At 35.2% G+C, this 20,304-nt stretch overlaps 1 protein-coding gene and 1 long non-coding RNA gene across 8 annotated transcripts in view; one reads left to right on the plus strand and one right to left on the minus strand.

Annotated features, from left to right (window-relative positions):
• The window catches only part of LOC105063771 (uncharacterized), an 864,622-nt gene extending 862,269 nt beyond the window's left edge, over nucleotides 1-2,353 (minus strand). For 2 of the 6 annotated variants that reach the window (XR_006722441.2, XR_006722438.2), the window contains exon 1: nucleotides 2,203-2,342. This is a non-coding gene — a long non-coding RNA (uncharacterized LOC105063771). Of the gene's footprint in view, nucleotides 1-2,202 lie in introns of all 6 variants that reach the window. The other 4 variants (XR_012508690.1, XR_012508689.1, XR_012508688.1 and 1 more) reach the window with 3 other exon arrangements.
• Nucleotides 2,354-2,392: 39 nt separating this feature from the next.
• Nucleotides 2,393-20,304, plus strand: part of MMS22L (MMS22 like, DNA repair protein) — a 107,489-nt gene continuing 89,577 nt past the window's right edge. The window contains exons 1-9 of one of the 2 annotated variants that reach the window (XM_010948404.3): nucleotides 2,393-2,536; nucleotides 3,133-3,308; nucleotides 4,359-4,484; nucleotides 7,453-7,502; nucleotides 12,146-12,233; nucleotides 12,329-12,506; nucleotides 14,995-15,085; nucleotides 16,748-16,878; nucleotides 18,330-18,443. In XM_010948404.3, coding sequence (XP_010946706.1) covers nucleotides 3,148-3,308; nucleotides 4,359-4,484; nucleotides 7,453-7,502; nucleotides 12,146-12,233; nucleotides 12,329-12,506; nucleotides 14,995-15,085; nucleotides 16,748-16,878; nucleotides 18,330-18,443 — 939 coding nt within the window. In that variant the 5' untranslated portion in view covers nucleotides 2,393-2,536; nucleotides 3,133-3,147. Of the gene's footprint in view, nucleotides 2,537-3,132; nucleotides 3,309-4,358; nucleotides 4,485-7,452; nucleotides 7,503-12,145; nucleotides 12,234-12,328; nucleotides 12,507-14,994; nucleotides 15,086-16,747; nucleotides 16,879-18,329; nucleotides 18,444-20,304 lie in introns of those variants that run through there. The other variant, XM_074368601.1, reaches the window with a different exon arrangement.

Genomic DNA, 20,304 nt, shown 5'->3' on the forward strand with positions numbered 1-20,304 from the left:
TTGTGCTTCTTGATAAAATTGTCTCCATTTCTGTCAGATTCGCTATCTTTCTTCAGCCTGAATGATACCCAATGAGCCTGAACTTTAGAGGTTACATCTTTGCCCTCTGCTTTTAGGTTGGTTTTAGCAATGAAAGACACCAGTTAGACATTGGACTGTGGAGGGAAAGAGGTTTGGGTATAGGTTACCTCAGAGATATTGTGGGTTTGTTCCAGACCACCATAGTAAAGCAAATATTATAATAAAGTGAGACACAAATTTTCTGGTTTCTCAGTGCAAATAAAAGTTATGTTTACACTATACTGTAATCTGTTAAATGTACAGTAGCACTAGGTCTAAAAAAGGTACATACCTTAATTAAAAAATAGTTTATTGCTAAAAAATGCTAACCATCATCTAAGCCTTCAGCAAGTCATGATCATTTGCTGGTAGAGGGTCTTTCCTCATTGTTGATGGCTGCTGACTGATCCGGGTGGTGGTTTCTGAAGTTTGGGGCGGCCGTGTCAATTTCTTAAAATAAGACAATGAAGTTTGCCATAGCGAGTGACTCTTTCATGAATGATTCCTTTGTAGCATGTGATGCTGTTTGATAGCCTTGTACCCACAGGAAATCTTTCAAAATTGAAGTCAATCCTCTCAAACCCTGTCACTGCTTTATCAACTAAGTTTATGTAATATTCTAAACCCTTTTTGTCATTTCAACAATTAAGTTCACTGTCTTACATGAGTCCAGTTCGTAGCACCCTAAAACAATTACAAGAGTAACATCAAAGATCACTGGTTATAGATCACTATAATAAATGAAAAGCTTGAAATATTGTGGTAATTACCAAAATGTGACACAGACATGAAGTGAGCAAACACCGTAGGAAATATGGCGTCTATAGACTTCTTGGGCGCAGGGTTGCCACAAACCTTCAATTTGTAAAATACACAGTATCTGGGAAGCACAACAAAGCAAAACACAATAAAATGAAGTCGGCCTGCACTTAATCCTTCCAGCTTCTCCCTGCTGGGTTCAGGTTGGCAGTGTCTACGCTCTTCCATGAAGGCACCATAAGTGGCTATCGGGTAGGTGGTTGTCTCCTACAGCAGTAAGTCTCCCTGGGCCCTGGTAATCCCTTTTCCCTTACCATTTAGGCTTAACGGTAACAATGACTCTCATTAGTTCTGGGTGCCGCTGATATAACAAGTGTTATACTACTAGCTTAAATTATTTACAGAGAAGTCATTTAGTTCTTCCATTCCACTCATTGGTTCAACAAAATTGATCACGCAACATCAGGTGCTTGAAAAAAGAAAAGGGGACCTATTTGGATGTTTTGAGTAGAGGAAGAAGGAACAACGACTATCTGTTGACTTAGTTCTCCTAAACTCAGTGTCACGGCCCAACATTCTCATACCTAGGCACTATTTCCTAGAAATTGTTGTAGATGACACTATGTGTAATGCTAGAGACGCCACATGGACCATTAATGAGACGTAGTGAACCCCAACAAAGCATCAGGTCTCACAGTACAACAGCTGAGCGTAACAGACAGCATACAACACAGCGGCCCTAGGTCGCAGTTGAAATACAGTTTTTTCCCACCTCATTCCATTTATCAGAAACTATATGGTATTGGTTTGAACAGAGAAAAGTGCTGACAGTTCACTATTTAGGAATTAAACCCAGGAAACTGTATTGTGGAGGATGGGCAATGGGGAATACTCAAATTATAGCAAGACATTTAAATGGAAATTCTAATGTTTTTTCTTGAAACTGAATACAGTCATAAGCTGAAATGTGCTATCTCCGACTCAGACTGAAAAGTCTTCTGAAGAGTAGATGTTAAAAAACACTTTAAAAAGATAAAAATACCCTGCATGGACGCTTTACAAAAGCGCCCAAGTTTAAGCGACTTAAAACTGTCCAGGTATGTTGCAGAGGAAAAAAAAGAGGGGAGAGGAACAGTTTTTATACCGAAAACAAGTACCATCTGACCTACTCAGTGTTTCCATACGTTAGAAAAGCCTCCTTTTTGCACCTGCCTTGCCCACAGTCCATGAACAGGCATCCTCAACCTCAACAAAAGAGCTGCCGGGACTAGCGCGTAAGAGGGGGTGGCGCAGCCTGAGACGCTCGCTTCGGACTCGCTGAGGCAGAGCTCTTTTCTCAAGCCCGGCCTGAGGACAACCCCGGTATCCCTAAGCCTTGCTCACCTCAGGCTCAGTTTCCTTTCTCAGTGAGGCCCCCGCCTTCAGGCCCAAAGTACCAATTAAAACTACAAAAAAAAAAAAAAAAAAAAAGAAGCTTGTCGCTCTTCCGAGCGAACGCGCAGCTGACAGACTCTCGCGAGAACTTGCACAGCGCCGGTGGTTCCCGCGGAGACCTCGCGAGCGGACCTCCGGGGGCGGGCTGCGCCTTAGCCCCGCCCTTCCTGAGCGCGAGCGCGCCTTGGCGGGAATTTCACCTGTGTGGGATTTAGACCCCACCGAGTCGCAGGCTGCGGTCGGAATCTCCGGGGCGGATCTCGGGGACTGAAAGTGTGAGCAGGTACGACATGCAGCTAACCTGGGACGCCCGGGTGCGCAGGACGCCGGCTCCACTCGCCCTGTGGTCGGCGTTCCTATCGCTGCCTTGTGAGGATCTGGCGGGACTTGCCCCGCGGCGGGGTGGAGTAGGGTTTTGCGCCGGTCCCTTCTGATCCCCTACCGTAGTCTGCAAGGGAGCTTACAGTTCCCGACAGTGCCCGGAAACTGGCTGAGAGCGGTTTAGTAACGTAGTGGAGGCCGCAGGTCGAGGCGGGCTCAGGAGTTGAAGTTGGATCTGTCCTGAAAACATTTCTTTCCTCTCCACCCTGTCCTGGGCTGCGGTGTCCGACTAAAGGGGATTTTAAGTTCCTGCTACAGCCAGTCGGGGGTGCATTCGCTCTAAGTTCTGACGGCCTTGATCTCGGGAAGTCGGTAGTGGGGAGAGTTGTTGAAGATTTGGCGTCTCGGGTTTTTCCTTTGTGTGTGTGTGTGGGGGGGGCGTTTGGGGAACTTTCTTGAGGTCACTTCCAATTTCTCGGCCCGCCCCACCTCCAGGAATCTCATTACAACTTATTTGGAGCCCTTAATGATAATCATAACGAACCCCAAACATTTCAGGACATGAAGTAAACAATGGATAACTGTGCCTCTGCGTCGACATTCCTGACCGACAGCTTGGAGCTGGAGCTGGAGACAGAGTGGTGCAAACCCCCTTGCTTTTCTTGTGATTTTGACCACAGAGGAGGAAAACATTTTTCTGGGGAGTCCTACCTTTCCAGCGGAGCCCTTAAGCGGTAGGTAAAAAATCGAAAACTTTGCTCTAACCTATTCAGATTTGTTACCAGTCTGTTTAGGAATGTTATTTATGATTTCAATCAATTAAACTTTGATGTTCATCAAGCAATGTATTTAAATTGGCTTACTATATCACACGGTTACAAGCTATTCTGTTGGTTTCCTGCTTAGAGCATACCTAAAAGATTTTTGGAAGGTCTTCCTCGTTACCTGATGTTTTCTTACCTCACTGCTGCCTCACGTTTGGGGTAGGGAGCTGGGCACTATTTTACCTTTTACATAAAGTGAATTCTGAGCCACCTGGGCTTTTTGAAATGAGCTAATATTCCAAAACATGAGCTAATATTCTGAAGCTTCTCAGTAATTCTTAAGTAAGACATAAACCTTTTTTGTTGCCCCAGTGCCTTCTAATTCTGCATATTTATGCATATAGAAGTCTTATAGACTTCCTTTTTTTTTTTTTTCACTTTTCTGATAAATACTCCCATAAGTTCACAGCAACGTTATTCTTCAACGCTCTTGTCTTGAACAGGCGTATACACATAATGCAGTAAAATTCCTATTATTGAAATATCTTGGCAATACCTGCTGAGGCAATTTCAGTCAGAAAGGAAATCATTTTTGTTGATTTTTATAGTTGTACTTTCTTTGAGACCTTAAAAAAAAGTTACTGAACGTGATTATGTCCTTCTTTAGACATTGGCTCAGAATAACTTTCAACTATTCTAAAAATTAAATGTCCCCTTCAAGGGTGCAGTTTTACATCTGAAGACCACTATTGAAGACAGATGAAAGTATGTTCCCTAGACTCCTTTTCAGTTTTTTCCCCCAAGTTATAGTGCTATTTAGTTATACTTTTTAATCCCAATGTAAGATTGAATTCTTAATATAGTCTAACTACAATAGTATAAGGTATCAGACATTTCATGATTTTATAACATTGTTAACATGTCATGTGTAATATGGATTCATATAATGTCAAAAAAGACGTGCTATAGTATGGAATTTAGCATAGTTTTTATGAGATTAAATCAGAGTTTTCATTTCAGACTAATTTTGAATCTTGATCCTTTACCAACTAATTTTGAAGAGGACACAGTGGAAATATTTGGCGTTCAGTGGGTTACTGAAACAGCATTAGTGGATTCATCTAGAGTTCTTTTTCATCTATTCAGGTATGTTTTGGGTTTTTTAAATTACCATTGAGTGTAAATGCTATTCAGTTTTAAGTCACATTGCTAGGTGGTTTCTAATACCAGTATTGCTAAAGCACCTGTAGGATTGTGCTTGTTGCTCACTTGGTTATCTTATCAGTAACAACAGTTAAGCAACAATGTTTGATGGAGTAATGATTTTGATGAGTTGTTTTTTAGTGATTTTCAGAATTTTTATCCTTCTGTATTTGACATCATGCATTGAAGACAAATATTTAAGGCTTTGAACTATACCATAATTTTGGAAGAAAAATAAAATACTTTTATTACTTAATAGCCATAGTTTTTCAATAATCTTTAGAGAATGAACTCAGACTTCCCAAATCTATTTTTTTACTGTGTAATAGAAATGTGATTAATTAACTTGGACAATATTTTTAAAATTTTAATGAAAATTTTCAAATGTACACAAATATAGAGAGAATAGTGTGATAATGCCCCTCAGTTACAATAAACATCAAGGTTTTATTACATTTCCTTCATCTCTCCCTTTCCCTCTATTTTTGGCCTTTTCTTTTTTGGCTTACATGTTTTTAAGCAAATTCCAGGCATCATGTCATCTCACCCTTAAATGCTTCAATATACATTTCTTAAAAATATGAACTTTTTTTAACATAAACATTATCTTATCACAATTAATGAGATTGGGATAATTTTTCATTATTATTTAAAATCCAGTCCTAATTCAGATTTTAGATTTTGAAATGGAATTGTTTATCAAAGGCAAATTAATTTTTATCCCTGAATCCATTAAGAATGTATACATGATAGTTCTAAAATTTATATGGAACCACAAAAGATCCAAAATAGCCAAAACAATCTTGCAAAAGAAGAACAAAGCTGGAGACATCACACTTTCTGATTTCAAACTATATTACAAAGGTATAATAAATAAAATAGTATGTTATTGTCACACAAACACATAGATGAATGGAATAGAATTGAGAGCCCAGAAATAAACCCACAGATATATGGACAATTAATTTACAGCAAAGGAGCAAAGAACATAAAATGGAGAAAGCACAATCTCTTTAATAAATGGTGTTGGTAAAACTGGCAGCTACATGTAAAAGAATGAAACTAGACCACCATCTTATAGCATACACAAAAATTAACTGAAAATGGATTAAAGATTTGAATATAAGACCTGAAACCATATAACTTCTAGAAGAAACTATAGGCAGTAACCTCATTGACATCAGTCTTAGCCAAGTTTTTGTGGCTCTGACTCCAAAGGCAAGGGAAACAAGCAAAAATAAGTGGGACTACATCAAACTAAAAAGCTTCTTGCAGCAGAAGAAACCATCATCACAATGAAAAGGCAACCTAGTGGATGGAGAAGATATTTGAAAATCATATATTTGGTTACTACGTAAGGGGTTGCTATCCAGAATATATGAAGAATTCATACAGCTCTACAACAACAACAAAAATCCGATTAAAAAATGGGCAGGGGGTCTGAAGAGATGTTTTTGCAAGGAAGACTTGCAGATGGCCAAGAGGCACATGAAAAGATGTTCGACATGACTAATTATTAAAGGAATGCAAATCAAAACTACAGTGAGATATCACCTCCCACCTATTAGGATGGTTGTTGTCAAAAAGACAACAAATGTTGGAGAAGATGTGGAGAAAAGAAACCCTTCTGCACTCTTGTTGGGAATGTAAATTGGTGTAGCCACTATGGAAAACAATATGGAGATTCCTCAAAAAACTAAGAATAGAACTACCATACCCAGCTGTTCCACTTCTGGGTATTTATTCAAAGGACATAAAAACACTAATTTGAAAAGATATATTCACCCCTCTGTTCATTGCAGCATTATTTACAATAGTCAGGATATGGAAAAAACCTGTGTCCTTCGATGGATGAAGGGATAAAGAAATTTGGTGTGTGTACACACAATGGAATACTACTCAGCCTTAAAAAATGAAATCCTGTCATTTACAACAACATGGATGGACTGTGAGGGTAATATACTTAGTGACATAAGCCAGACAAAGAAAAATACTGTATGATTTACATGGAAACTAAATAATGCAAATGAACAAACAAAATAAAACAGAGTACAGATTAATGGTTGCCAGAGAGGAAGGGGTTTAGGAGGTGGGTAAAAACGGTGAAGGAGTCAAGTGTATGGTGATGGATAGTAATTAGACTTGTAATTATGTTGTAGTTTACACAGATGTCGAATTATAATGCTGTATACTTGAAACTTACACAACTTTTAGTAAAGAATGTATACATGGTACATTTAAATGAAAATGGAAAGTTGGAGGGATTTCTCCTCTTACCCTCATCCCATGGGACCTGTGCTATAATATGGGTTTTATTGGGAAAACAGGCTGAGTGAGTGGTTCTCTGTAATCCTGAACGTTACTGAATGAGTTGTCTTATTCAGGACACAGGTTATGAATATGAGTCAGTCTTTAAGGAGTTGAAAGGTAACTAGGGAGAATGGCAAGAGAAGATGATTCTGAGAAATTAAAGGAGAACATCATAAAACTTTCCCTGATAACTCTAGTCTACTTTACCCTTCCTTTTCAGAACTCCTATTGTCTAATTGATATAGTTTAACATTTCATTATATAACTGTTAACTTAGGGTGTTTTATGTAACTATTTTAAACTTATTGAAGATACAAATAGTATCTTGATAGTGAAATCTATGATATTTTATATAATTTTTGAGATAAATACAGCTTTTAGTAGATATTTTTGGGCTGTCAGACAAAGGTGTGTTTTATCTTCTCTCAAAGTCCTCACTACCCGAGGCTGACACTGATAAACATTCATGATGTATTATTAAACATTTTTCACAAATGAGAGGCATTGAAGCTGTGTAATAGGTTTGGAAACACTATCCATGTAATTGTTACATCTTTTAAACTGTTCTAAAACTAATTCTCACCATATATTTTTAAATTAGGCAACAGCTATACAACTTGGAAACCTTATTACAGGCCAACTGTGATTTTGGTAAGTTCTAAGTATGTTTAATGGTAAAAAGGAATAGTTCTCCATTACATTAAATTGCACGTGGGTCTATGGCTTGTCATTGGAATATCATTATAATATGGAGCAAGTGTTAGTTTGGAAGTTCAGGATACAGTGTATTTAGTGTTCAGAAAAAGTATGACACTAAAATTTTGTTGTAGATGAGAATTATAGTACTTTTCCAAATCTGTAAGTAAAATCAACTTAAGGCTAAACTTCTCTTTAGTGAAGTAGTAACTTGCTTTGGGGATGGGGAGTGGGATGGAGAACTTAGAAAGTGCCAGACCTCCTGCTGTTTTCTTGCTCTTTTCTGCTTTCATTTTTTGTTTGTTTTTGGCATTTAGTGGACTATCGATTTTGGAGGGAATTGGTATAGTTAAGATAGTGAAGAGAATTGAAGGGCAGTGCATTTTAGTGCAGGATAGCTTCTCCTTTCTATCAATTTTGGTATAGTATTTAGAATCATGACTGATTAGCCTAGGTTCCAATCTTAGCTAATTGTGGATCTCACACCGGGTAATAGTTCCCACTTCATTGAGTTCTTATGAGGATAATGCGTGTTAGGTGCTTAGCCCTTGTGTCTGTTATTAGTGATGCCTAGCAACCACAGATCACCTGGAACAAACCTTTGGTCAAAGGGCTTAGTAGCTCAGAAAGCAAGGGAGAAACAGACATCCTGAGGGACAGTTGAGGCTTCTCAGTAAGAGGAAGTAGGGAGGGGCTTGTGACAGGATATGGGCCCGTGCAGGCTGATTTTGGGTAGAGTTTAAGGGTGCTAGGGCTTTATTCTGGATTTCATGCTGTTAATAAGCAGAGGCAATTTAATGACTGAGTGTGTAATTCATACTGGGAAGGTGGGACAAACAGGGAGGTGTGGGAGGGTTCTATTTAGTAAAGAAGCAAGAGTCATATTAGCTGAAAGAAGGGGATATTCTGTTTTTGCATTTTGTTTGTTTTTGTGTGGTTGTGTAGTGCCTTGTTTCTGTGTAGGGCATGATTACAGAGAGGTTTTGTTTTTTTCTTGCTTCACCATAATCATGGAGTGATCTTGTGTGGTTATTTTTGATACTGTATAACAACTGTTTAATTTCAGTGGGGAACATCATGGCCTAATTGTTAGCTGTTAGCTGTCAGGGCTATTTTATTTCTTTTGTTTTCTCAGTTTGTGCTTGGTAAATGTTGAATATTACTGTTTCATTCTCACATGAGTTCCTGCTTCATGCCAGGTAGTGTGTAAGGTGGTGACGAATGAAAGAGGAAAAATATCCTGCTGAGGAGTTTGCAGTTAGTTGAGTAGGAGAGAGAAACAAGCAGACATAGTTCAGCTTGGTAAATGGAAAAGTGTAGTAATAGAGGCATGTACAAGCTGCTGAGGGAGCCAAGGGCTTCATCTGTTTATGTGCCCATCTCTGAGTGATGCCAGATCTGGCTCTTCAAGGATGAGGAGGAATTAGCTAGGCAAAAGATTTTGGAGTTTTGTGGGGTAGGAAAAGTTCCAAGTAGAAACAGCTGTATAGACAAAGGCATTGAGTACGTAAAAACATAAAAAGTTCAGGGAGCAGGGAGTAAGTAGTAATTATGTATGGTTGGAACAGAGTGCATATGAGAGTGATGAATTTTTAGAAGGTATGAAATCATAGCTGTCTTTGTAAAACCACACTAGAGTAAGAATTTTATTTGGAACCCCTGGGGCGCCTTTACAAGGTTGTAGTGGGAACAGCAAAAATACCTTTACTATATAGATAATTAAATTGGGTTCATGGAAGGTATTTGTTATGTAAGATTATTCCTTGAAAAGCACTTACCGACCTCAAATCACTGCAGTGGACTATTTGTTGAAATGGTTACTTGACATTTTGGTTGGTTTTGTGGCTTAAAAAAAAACTTTCAGTGACAGATTTGTTGGGCAGGTTAGCAGTATTAAAGATTATCCCAAAGTCAGCTTACTCTTGCCGTGCAGCTGTGTCGGGGCTTTGTTAATAAACTCAGGTGGTTAGCCTTGGCCTTCAGCCCAACCCTCCCCCCCGCCCCCCCACCGAAAGCTCTTGTGTAGGGTCCCTTACTGAAGTACATATGGTTCTTGTTCTCCTGTTGATTATACTCCTCGGATTGTCTTCCTGTTGAGGCAGAATAACATACATAATATAATGTTACTTTTTTATTGATACCTGTTCTTAAATATAGTTGTTGATGGTACCCCTTTTTCAGATCTTGTGGGGTTTTTTTTGTCTCTAGACATTGCATTTGGATTTTTTTTTATCTTCTGTTTCTGTTCTTACGCTTTTTAAAATCTATCTTGAATATATGTATAACTACTTTTTTTTAATTTTATGTTTTATTGAAGTGTAGTCGATTTACAATGTTAGTTTTAGGTGCACAGCAAAGTGATTCAGTATATAACCGCTGTTTTTAACTTTGTTGACTCCAGAGGCTTTCATCACTGTCATTTCTGGGCCTTTTTGTATTGATTGATTTTCCTCCTAGTTCTGTGATATGTTTTTCTGCTTCTTTGAACATCTAGTAATTTTTCTATTGTGTGATGGGCATTGTAGATTTTACATTGCTGCTCTCTGAATTTTCTTGTATTACTAATACTGGTGTTGAATTTTGTTCTGGCTAACTGCTGAGTACTTGTAATTCATTGGATCTTCTTGAGGCTTGTAAATTTTCTTAGGACGTCTAAAAAGTAGCCTTTAGTGTAACATTAATTTACCTGTAGTAAGGCTTTTGAGGATTATTTTTGGAGTATTACTTTTTTTTTTTCTTTCATTCTTGCTAATGGGAACTTGAACCGTTCCCTGGCTTGAATAAGCTTTGCAGGGAATCGTTTTCTTTTTCCTTTTTTTGGGGGGGGGGTCGTTTTCTGGTGTTTTTCTCTAGGCTACAGATCAGTCCTTAGCTAAAGACTCAAAACGGACCCTCTGTACCCTCCAGGGCTCTTTTTTTGTGTAGCTTTTTTTCTTCTTTGGTACTTTTGCCCTCCAAATTTAGACTGCCCTAAACTCTGATCTCATTTCTCCTCAACTGAGTGACTTGGGCTCTGTTTGAATTCTCTAACCCTGTGCTGCAGCCTAGAAACTGTCTCTAGATGGAAACCTGATGCACTCTTAGGACTTACCTTCTCTCTAGGATAACAGTCTTGCATTGCCTTTGTCTAGTGCCTGAGAACTGTTTTATGTTTTTGGTTTGATTTTTTTTGTTGTTGTTTGTTGGCTTGTTTTGTTTTTGGTTATCTAGTTTAAGATGGGAGATAGTTAAAACTGATTCTTTTAATTCCATCTTTGCTGGATGCAGCAGTTGTTCTTAAGAGTACTGACTTTATGGGCTAAGAATTGTCACTGCGGGATCATTTGACTTTTATAAGGGAAATGTAATTAAGCTGTTAAAAGTATACTGCACTGTTTTGTGTATGTTTGATATGTAGATAATTGTGCAATATCTTTACATTTGGGCTCCTGTTGGTTTTGCCAAAATAGTGTCCATGTTTGCTCATTTGAGCACAAATTTAGAAATAAGTTTTGCTTTATGTTTCATATAGATGATAGTTTGTTGCTTATAATTCTCATCATGTTTTCTCTGCCTTTGTTTTCTGGTTGACTCATTATCCCTATAGTGGTTATCTGTGTTTTATACATAGTAACCACCTGATAATTTTTGCTGGTGTAACTGTTGATGTGAGGGAAGGATAGCATGGGTTGAGGTTGAGAGATAGGTAGGAATAAGTCATTCAGGGCCTTATAAGTCATTATAAGGAGTTTTGACTTCATTCTAAATACAGTAGATGGCCTTTCATGCGTTTTGGTTTAGGAGTTACAGGAATTGATAAACATTTAAAGCAGATTTTGTACTTAGATTATAGAGGGGCAAAGGAGGATGTGAGAAGACCTGGTAAGAATCCTGTTGCAGTAATTCAGAAGATCATAGGGAAAATGGATTGGTTGAAAGTGTATTTTGGTCATAAAGTTAATGGGAATCTGATGGATTAGATAAGAGTTTGAAGGAAAGAAAGTCAAGAATGACATATAGGCAACTGTTGACACCATGTGATGAGTGGAGAAAACATGGGCAGCATGAACTGGTTTTGGAAGACGTCTGCACTGTCTGAGTAATCCGAGGATAGATATCAGGCAGTTTGACTTGCAAGGTCTGGAGTATAAAGGAGAGGCCTGGAATGTAGGTTAACCTTTGGAGTTGTTTCATTTATAAATAAAGGAACTGATGAGATCATACATGTAGGAAGAGAAGTACAGAGGGATACTCGAGCTGAGCCCTAGGAGCCCCATTATTAGTAGTAGAACTGAGGAGGAGGGGCCAGTAATGGAAAGGCAAGAGAAAGGACACGTGAGGAAGAAAGAAGACTGACAGCACGTGGCATCCATGAAGGCAGGTGAGCGAATGCTGCTACAAGGGCAGGTTAATTGAGGACAGGTCGTGTCCCTTAGATTGGACCACATGAGTTTCACTGGTAACCTTAATAAGAGTAGTTTTTGTGGGCATGCTAAGAACCATGTAGCAATCAGTGGGGAAAAAAAGATAGAGAATTGCTGCTTATATGGGCTTATAGAATTTTTTTGTCACTGCCCACTGATTATTTAAGCAATGATTATCATCTCTTTTGGTTTTAGGGAAGATATCAACCCTACATTGCAAAGCAGACAATATTAGACAGCAGTGTATAAGATTTCTTCATTATGTTAAAGTCTTCATCTTCAGGTAGGATATCAGGTGAATATTATGATTAATGCATGAATTCCTGGGTGCATATTTATCCAGACTCTGGTTGCTTATTGTATCTAATCATTTTTTAGGTCCCTGAAAGTACACAATGCTGAAACTCATGTTCCTGTTCATCCCTACAAGGCTTTGGAGGCACAACTTCCCTCCGTGTTGATTGATGAGCTTCATGGATTACTCTTGTATATAGGACACCTATCAGAACTTCCCACTATAAACACAGGAGCGTTTGTAAATCAAAATCATACTAAGGTTTGACTTGTTTCGTTCAATTTTTAAATTATCAGGGTTTTTTCCTTCTCGTAAGGAATATCCATTTAAGAATGAAGGAAATTAGTCAACAGTGTAGTTCATGGACCAGGCTACCTGAGTTGAAATTCTGGCTCCTCCTTTTATTAATTTTGTGTCATTGGGCAAGTAACACCTCTTGCTTTAGTCTTTCCATCTGTATAATTGGTATAGCCTCCTTGAGTTACTGGGAGAATTAAGTAAATTAAAATGCATAAAGTGCTTAGCACACTGTTTACACTGAATCAATGATAGCTTTTTTTCATTCCATTTTATAACTGCAAATATTTAAAAGTTGCAAAGCAAATAAAATACCTTTATTTTCTAAAATTTATATTATCTTTCCTATTGATAAAGTTTTGGACAAATCCTAGTTAATACTGTAGTAAGATTCAAGATCACCTTTAAAGTTACGCTTTCAAAACCACATCTTTATGTCTATTCTGACTTTTGAGATCTTTTTTTGGAATATGATTAGGATTGTTTTGACTATGTCCTTTATTTTTCTGCCTGTGATAATCAATCTCTCTGAAGTTTGGTTTTTAAAAAATTTGTATTGTTAGCATGACCCAGTCTGTGGATGTAATTAACCAATTCTCCATAGATAAATGTGAGTTTATGTGAATGGCAATTTATAATTCCCCATGGGATCCCCTAAACTCTCATCTTTACCATTCTATTTGACTTTACCAATTTGAAGAACATTCAGTTTTTAGGAATGGGTTTTTGCCCAAATAAGCTACAATCAAATGTTTATATATTTCTCTGAAGTTTAACAATGATTTAGAAAAACTGACTCTTCTTATCAGGGATCAATATATGTAAACATAAAAGTAACTAGAGTTCCAACTGAATTCTAATCTAATCCATAGAAACCAAATAGGCATTTGCTTTTAATCATGTCAATTAATAAAGATTCATGGGTAGATTGTGGGGGAGGGATGTTTTTCCTTTGTTTTAGTTTCTATAAATTGAACTGGTTTTTATTTTCTGAATATCCATCAAATGCCTAAGAAAATAAAAATTAACAATTTATCTAGCAGCAGAAATAAAAAATGTGTGCAAGTGTCCTCAAACTAGATTTTGCTTTTCATAGGCTTTTGAATTGGGCAGACTTGAAAAGACAGGTTATTTGAAGATCAGAAGACTGAATTTTTAAAGTAGGGGAATGGAATCTTCAACACATAAACAAAAAAAATCATACACTAAAATACTATTCTTTTCTCAAACAACAGCAAAAAAAAAAAAGCTTACAAAATAAAAAGCATCTTTCAAGACCATGTATTTCTTACATTTTATCAATCTCATAAAAGGTAATGAATGCCTTAATTGGTATTTTCAGCTGAACATCTGTTATTCTTTTTTAGGAATTTTAAAAATTTGAGAAATTATTTGTTGAATATTATGTATGACAAATATTTTCAGTAATTTATCTTTTTTCCAGCACTTAAGCTTACTTGCTAGGTAGATAGCTGTTTTAATTTTTTTATATAGTTATATTTGTCAACTTTTTCTTTGGTATCATCCCTATGCTGCTGTAAAAAAATTTTTTTTAACATTTATGTCTAATTTCTCTCTTTAAAAAATACACTGTGAGGTAGGAAATCTAACTTTAGTTTCTTGCAAATGAATAAGTTCTTAATCCTGTCTCTTATAGAAAGACCTGAACTTTCCCCACTGATTTGAGATACCATGTTTATCCATTTCTCTTTTCCCTATTTTTCCTATTTATTTATTATCTATTCCTGAGCCAGTACTGCTTTATTAGTGTTGGTGTTTTGTTTGCATATTTGATAAGGCAAGTCCCTCCATCATTCTTCCTGGTTGTCTTAATAGAAAATGTATGTTATATTTTTATAGTGGTACGAAATCATAACTGGAGAAAGTTTATTGATAACCTACTACAGCACAGTAGTTAAGAGCACTGGCTTTTGGATCAGATAGAATTAGGTTTGCATTCTAAGGCACAAATTGAGGGGTAAGTTTCTTCACTGCTTTTAACTTTAGTTTCTTAATGAGCACAACAGTAGTGTCTAAATGAGAGTCTGAAAGTTCTCCTGTTAAAATATATCGGTGTTCTTGGGTATTCATTACATTTGGAAACACATATCTCCCAACTAAAGTCTAAAACAAAGTTATGAAAATAAGTGTTTTAAAATTTATTGCCTTGCATCTGTAGTAACATCTCATTTGACTGGTAGGGACCTTTACTACACAAGTCTATTCAGCAGCCCCAAGGCTGGTCTGTCTTAAACAACATCAGATAAAAGTGTATCCTGCTTTCAGAGATCTCCAGTGGAAGAATCCCATAGTGAACAAGGTAGAGGTTTCCCTTGAGCTTTTGGAGCATGGGTACGTTAACTTGTGCTTATGGAGGAGTGTTGTGACATGCTATGGAATACCTAATAAAGTATTATGAATTCTCAGTCACAGTTGATATTGTCATTCACAGCTTTTCCCACCATCATGGCATTTATTACATCTCCACTTAGATATCCATTGGCTGGTGCTGGAAATTCTTCACATGCTTGGTGAAAAATTGAGTAAGTTTATGGATTTCTGATTTATGTCCTTTTTTAATCTAACATTTATATTTTTGTAAATCACACAAGTAATGAGTGCTTCCTGACTTTTTTTTTTAATCAAATAGTAACCAAAGTAAAAAGTGAAGGTCTTTTTTTTTTTCCAGAGGTAACTACCGGGAACAGCTTAGCCATTTATCCATCCGTATTTACTTATTATCTATTAGCATACATATATAGAAACTCACAGGTAGAATTTTTTGTTTTGTTTCTAACCACAAATTGTATCATCATATTGTTCTGTGTAGTGTTTCTTTTAACATTTTTTTAGGGATCTGTTCACGTTAGTACATACAGTTTTACTTGATTTATTTAAGGGCTATATGTTATGGACTTATCATAATTTATTTAGCCAAGTCTATTTTTTAATATTTCAGTTATTTCTGGGGTTTCTTGATATTACAAATAATATTTCACCGAACATCCTTGTGCATATACACATCTTTGAATATTTGTACAAGTTATTCTGTAGCATAGAATATTCTTAGAATTGAAGTGGCACATTGCACTTTTAATAATTGTATTTGATGCTCTAGTGCTGTATAGTAAGTTTCCCCATTTTATATACACTATTGAGTGTGCCTTTACCTCATACTCTAGCCAGTAATGGATATTTATTTATTTGTTTTCGCCAATACATGAAAAATGATATTGAATCGATTTTTGCGATTTCCTGATTACCAGTGAAGTTGAACATCTTTACTTAATTTTATTGTTTTTTATATTTGCTCTGTTAATTACTTATTCATTATCTTTTGCAAAATATGTGTTGTATTATCTTTCGTCTCATTATCTTTCCTGTTTTTCTTTAATTAATTAGTAGTAGTTTGTATGTATTATGGATAGTAATGTTTTATTTCACATGTTGCCTATTTCTTGGCCTTGTTCTTTGGCATCTTCAGATTCCGTTATCAGTTTAGCAGTATTCTCTAAATATTATTTAGTTGTAAATTATTAATTATTTAGGTTATAAAGACATTCTTTACCTCAACACCTGCTTTTCAATGAATTAATAAATACAAAAATACACATACATATATATGTGTATGTGTGTGTACTCATATACATAGACGCGAATATACAAAGCTATGTATACAGAAATATATCATTTCCTCTCTCATGTGGACTCTGTATTTCAAATAATATTTTCTTAGAGCAAAACTAAGGTGGACTTACTCTAATACAAGTACAGATTTTGGTATCTGTTACTTTGGTTTGCTGTATTTCATGCCCACAAAACAATTGTGCATGGTTTATCAGTATTTTTTGGAATAATAATGTTTTAAAGTCTTTATTTGTTAGAAATCTAGGTAGAGATTTTCTTGTGTTTCCTCTTTTATTTTTGTTTCTCTTAAGTGTTGTTGCACTGTTGCTTTTCAGATGGCCTTATTAAGAAAAGAGAATCTGATAAATGGTACTTGGGAGGATTGAAACTTTTTAGGTGATGTCTATCAGTGCTCATATATGAAAGGAATTGTCTTCAAATTTAACTTTTATTTGCAGAAAATTTGCTTTTAACTGTGTTGCAGTTTTGTTATTTAAAGGTGTACAGTCACTTTCCTTCTGGATTGGTAAGGTCTGCTGTACTTTTAAATACGATTTATTTTTTCATTCCATTTTTAGAACAAGTTGTATATGGTCAACAGTTTATGAATCTGGCAGGTGACAATTTAACCAATGTCAGCGTATTTGAAGAACACTGTGAAAATCTTCTTTGTGATTTAATAAGCCTGTCTCTCAACAGGTATGACAAGGTAATGCTTTAAGAGTTTATTTGCATTTTTGGTACTTAATGGCAATAGTCAATACTTAGAGCATGTGGTATAATCTGTAAGAATTTAATCTAAAATGGTTTACTTGTTAATTCTTCTAACTTTATATTTACTATTTGGGAGTTAGATGGGAAAAGTATTTGAGTTAAACATTTAAAACAGGCCAAAATTAGTGTTTTTGAACTGTTTTTTTCCAAAAATAGCTTTTCCATCTTGTCAAAAGTAAATAAAAACAGAATATTTATGATAATGATTGTAAATTTAACTACTGTTCAAATAGGAAAAACTAGCCACTTAATAATCTATTGTTTGTTGTTATAAAATAAATGAGTACTTAAATAAAGTTAGTTGACAAATTTAAAGAGGTTTTGTTTGCTTATTTTCATAAAGGGTCTAGAGGCCTGGGGGAAATACGTGTTTTTACTAAATTGCTTATCATAGAGTGTTTAATGCAAATAGTGATTAAAAAATGCTACTATATACATTTATTTTCAAGCAATGGAAATCTGTCAATTATCATCACTTATTTCAGATTACAAGCATAAACCTTACCTATGAGGAATTGGGATTTATAACTTTTTAAAATTTAGATTGTGTTTTATATATTTTTATTAATATCTTTTAAATCTAGTCTGTATATTACAATTAATATAATTAGTAGGTTAACCAGATATGATATAGTAATATCTTAATGGTTGTTTTTTACTATGTATTATGTTAGAAAAAATATATGTAATATGTGAAATAATGAATGTGTTATAAGTTGCAGAAGTCTAGCTGTACTTGCAAATACAGTACATATTCTCTATATTATTTAGGGCCATTGAGGATATATTTGTTACAAAAATGTTAAAGTTGCCTAACCTTTATAAATTTCTAGTAATTATATTTATTCATACTTACATCTGCATTACAATGAATCAAAATTTATTTTCTAATCATTTCTTACAAGTCTTTGTATTTGGCTGATGGATTCAATCAAGGTTTGGAAACCATGGCCCTGATGCCAAACTAGGACGCTACCTATATAGAAATAAAATTTTACTGTGACACACCCTCCTTTTTTATCCAGTGCCTGTGACTGATGTTGCACAGTGGCAGAATTGAATAGTTGTGACAAAGACTGTTTTACCAATAAAGCCTCGAATGTTTATTGTTTAGCTTTTTACAGAAAAATTTTGCTGACCATTGGACTAGATGATTAAGGCAGAGGGTTTTTTTTTTTAAGTTGAAAATAAAATTCATTCTATACTTTAGTTTTTAAAATGGGAATTTATTTTCAAAAGTAATGAAATGGTACATTTTTTGTAAACAGTTTTATGTAATGGAACATAAAATTTAAGTCATCTAAGTCATTCTTTTAAAACATTTGGGGGGATATGTGGTATGTAAAATTCTGCTCTCTTGTAACTCTTTTTGCTTCTTTCCTGCAGGTTAGACCTTCTGAAGCATTAATGAGTCACCATTGCCCATGTCCATGCATTAAAGAATTATGGGTTCTACTCATTCATCTTCTTGACCACAGAAGTAAATGGTCTCTCTCAGAAGTAAGTTGTAAAATTTATGTTATTGTTACTAATGCTTGCATTGAATTTATGCAGTGGTTTTGGCAAAGAAAAATCTTAAAAGTTCCTTCTTTATAGTAAGACAACCACTACTCCCAAACAGAGCATTAATTGAGTACTAAACCTCTATTATATATTTAATCCTAAATTGGTAGTATAAAGCATTTAGGAGAAATACAAAATTTAACTTTTATTTTCTCAAGTTATTTTTTTGTTCTGTTAAGAATCTTTTAAACTAAAATACTTAAAAACTCTCTAGTAATCCAGGAAACATTTTAGTCAGGAAATGAGGCAGATTTAGACTTGGGGAGAAATGAAACCTAGGTTTCTAGTAATCAATTTTACAGTGTCTTATTTCAAGAAGAGAGAAAGAAAAGCACAAAGGGGAAGGTGGGAAATTTTCTTTCACCTCATTTGGAATCAAGTCTTCAAGTTAGGGATTTATTTTATTTCAAGTGCTGTGAATTAGTGAAAAAAGAGAAATATCCATAGACAGAAGTAAACACAAACAATTCATTATGAAATGATACTTAAAATGATTTATGTTATTGAAAAAGTACTTTAGATTTTTTCATAGGTTTTTGACTTTCCCAATTTCTACACTTTGGGGATAGTAACTATTTTTGAAGGTTTATAGCATTATATTTATTTTGTGTTATTATTAGTAAATTTACTAGGTATAAGTAAAATAAATTTACTACATATAAATTTAAGTTTTTATCTATTATTGAATAAGAAAAAAATTTTTTACTGACATTTTAGTTTGTCAGTAGAGTTCAGCTTTCTACAGTGAGATTTAAATGTTACAAAGTCTCAGCAATTTTTTTCCTTTGATTATCTGCCAGGTTATTTTATTTCACTTATGTGGTAAACATCAGTTTTACCATTTTTTGCAAAGCTAATCTTTATTTTATGAGAATTCTACTTTTTTTTTTAATATTTGTTCTTACTTTATATATGTCAGACTTGGAAGTATAAACCACATATTGTTAGTGAAAGCATATTCATACTTGTTGCCATGAGTCTTTTCCTGGATTTTAAACAGAAAAATAGGCATAATTTAAAATATTATACTGTAGAAATTTGCATTTTTATTTTTAAAAATATACATTTTAACCTAAATGACTGTTATGTTCTTTCTTTTGTATAGTTACCAGACTTACTGTCTTAAAACAATGAAACTCTGAAGTCATTTCATTTTTTTAATACAACTGAAATAAGTTACATTATTCAAAGATTTTGAAAGTTATTTTATTTTGAAAGTTAAATTGGAAGTTTCCCTTCCTACCAGTAAGATAGTTTGACCTTCCTTCTAAAAAAATAATGTAATATAATCGTGCTCAATATCATATAAGCGTTTTAAATGTGTTAGTATACTTATTGAAAGTAAGAGATACTGAGGCCAAATACTAAATGTTTAAAGGGAGAGCTCAGGTTAGCTGAACACAGAAACTTAGAGACAGTTGCCGAATTGTATAAGCCTGAACATTAGCTTTCAATTTGTTATAAGACACAGGAATAGAAGACAATGCTCAGAGATGACTCAAGTTGGTAACCTGATATACACAAACTACCCGTAAGTCTGGGCCCTCAACAGAATGAACTGGAAACTCAAGTAAATTTGTAAGGAAAATTGCCTGTCTTTAGCTTTGTTGCTTTGCAGTTTAAAATGGCTTCAGTGTGTTTGTTACTATAAGCCAGCACTCGTGCAGGTTTATACTGTGAATTCATGTTGCCTAGATTGTACTAAAAATTTCAAGCCAATGACTTCTAAGTAGACAATGCATGGACACTTAAACCCATATCTTCCCATGTAACCTCCCCCAAAGTATAGAATAGCAAG

This window comes from Camelus bactrianus, chromosome 8, assembly GCF_048773025.1.
Source record: "Camelus bactrianus isolate YW-2024 breed Bactrian camel chromosome 8, ASM4877302v1, whole genome shotgun sequence".
In the NCBI taxonomy this organism is placed as follows: Eukaryota; Metazoa; Chordata; class Mammalia; order Artiodactyla; family Camelidae; genus Camelus; species Camelus bactrianus.